The 1,509-nt window shown below is 28.4% G+C and overlaps 1 protein-coding gene across 1 annotated transcript; it reads left to right on the top strand.

The window, feature by feature from the left end:
* Nucleotides 1-71: 71 nt before the first annotated feature.
* Nucleotides 72-1,443, top strand: Phum_PHUM625280 (uncharacterized protein; the record flags this gene model as incomplete). The annotated part of the gene is made up of 3 exons (XM_002433275.1): nucleotides 72-120; nucleotides 580-800; nucleotides 1,336-1,443. Coding segments are annotated over 3 exons (378 nt in total), but the record flags the coding sequence as incomplete, so codon positions are not given.
* Between the last annotated feature and the right edge of the window lie 66 nt (nucleotides 1,444-1,509).

Below are 1,509 nucleotides of genomic sequence, written 5' to 3'. Positions count from 1 at the left end.
CAGATGCTAAAAATGAGCATTATGTTACACCCTTATGGTGTGCTGCTGTTTCTGGAAAACTTCCTGTCACCATGTGTTTAGTTAAATATGGAGCAGATGTGAATGCTGTTTCCGACACAGGTATCAAATTCAATGTCCTTTTTTTTTTGTTTGTTATAACATTAAACAAAGATAAATTTTTGTTTTTGTCATTTTACATGTTTAAATACATAAACTGACATATATATATACATGTTTGTCTATCTGTAAAAGTATGTTTGTTTTATTAACATTCGATTAACAAAAATATTTTATGTATGCTCATGTTTGTCTTATTTACAGTCCACAGATAAACATAAATAATAATAATAATGATAAATGTATGAATTAAATGTCAAATTAAGGTAAATTTTTAATTGTAAAATGCAGGACAGGATGGGACGGGATAAATTTGTGGGGAAAAAAATTTTGGTTTTGTTTTGTTTAAAAAAAAATGAAATTTTTATTACTTTGGTGAAAGCACCAATTACATAATACTTTTGGCTTTTTGCTAAAAAAATTTTATTTTATTACCTGATGATTTGAATGAAATTTTTTTAGGTTCAACTCCTGTTAGAAGCGCTTGTTTTATGACACACCTTGACATAGTTAGCTATCTAGTTGAAAATGGTGCAGATATACAGAGAGGAAATTACAATGGAGGAACATGTCTTATTAATTCAGTTCAAAGTGTTCAATTATGTTTGTATCTTTTACAACATGGTGCTGCTGTCAATGCGAAAGATATTCAAAATAAAACTGCTCTACATTATGCCATACAAGTAAGTATTTGAGTTTCGAGGAGTTGTTGTCGTTTGAATTTTTTTCAACATTAATTATTAAACGCATACCATTGTAAAATAGGAATCTTGTTTTTTTTTAGAAAATTCAGTGACTAATTATTGTTAGTATTTATTAAAAAAAATTTTTTTTTTTAACGTTTCCAATTCTATTTTTACTCATCGATTTATTTTCGTATTGCCAAACAAATCCAAAACGGGAACAACTTTTTTTTTTTTTGTTCAAAACCTCCCTCACACGGTATTAATAGAAGAAGATATTTAACGATTCATCATCATCATTATTATTTAATGATTCACGTTTTATTTTTATATGAAGAGAAAAAAAAAAGAAAAAAAAATTTTTTTTTTCTTTAATTTCCCATGTTAAATTTTTTATATTTATAGCGAGCCAATTAATATTTATTATTTAAACTACGCCAATGAGTTTGTTTTATTTGATAATAAATTTTTATTTTTGCCAATAATCTCAAGTTCGTTCGTTCGTTCATTTATTTATTTATTTATTTAATGTTAGGAATATCGTTTTGAAACGTCAAAAGTCCTTCTAGACCACGGAGCGGATCCACACGCGAGAAGCGGATGCAACGATGATGCTCTACAAACGGCGTGTCTTAAAGGAGCCGTGCAAATATTCGATCATCTCATATCTAGAATTTACTATCCACCGGAAAGACTGGCCGATGCTCAC

This window comes from Pediculus humanus, genomic scaffold, assembly GCF_000006295.1.
Source record: "Pediculus humanus corporis 1103172109464 genomic scaffold, whole genome shotgun sequence".
In the NCBI taxonomy this organism is placed as follows: domain Eukaryota; kingdom Metazoa; phylum Arthropoda; class Insecta; order Psocodea; family Pediculidae; genus Pediculus; species Pediculus humanus.
This window is presented reverse-complemented; position numbering and strand designations above follow the sequence as displayed.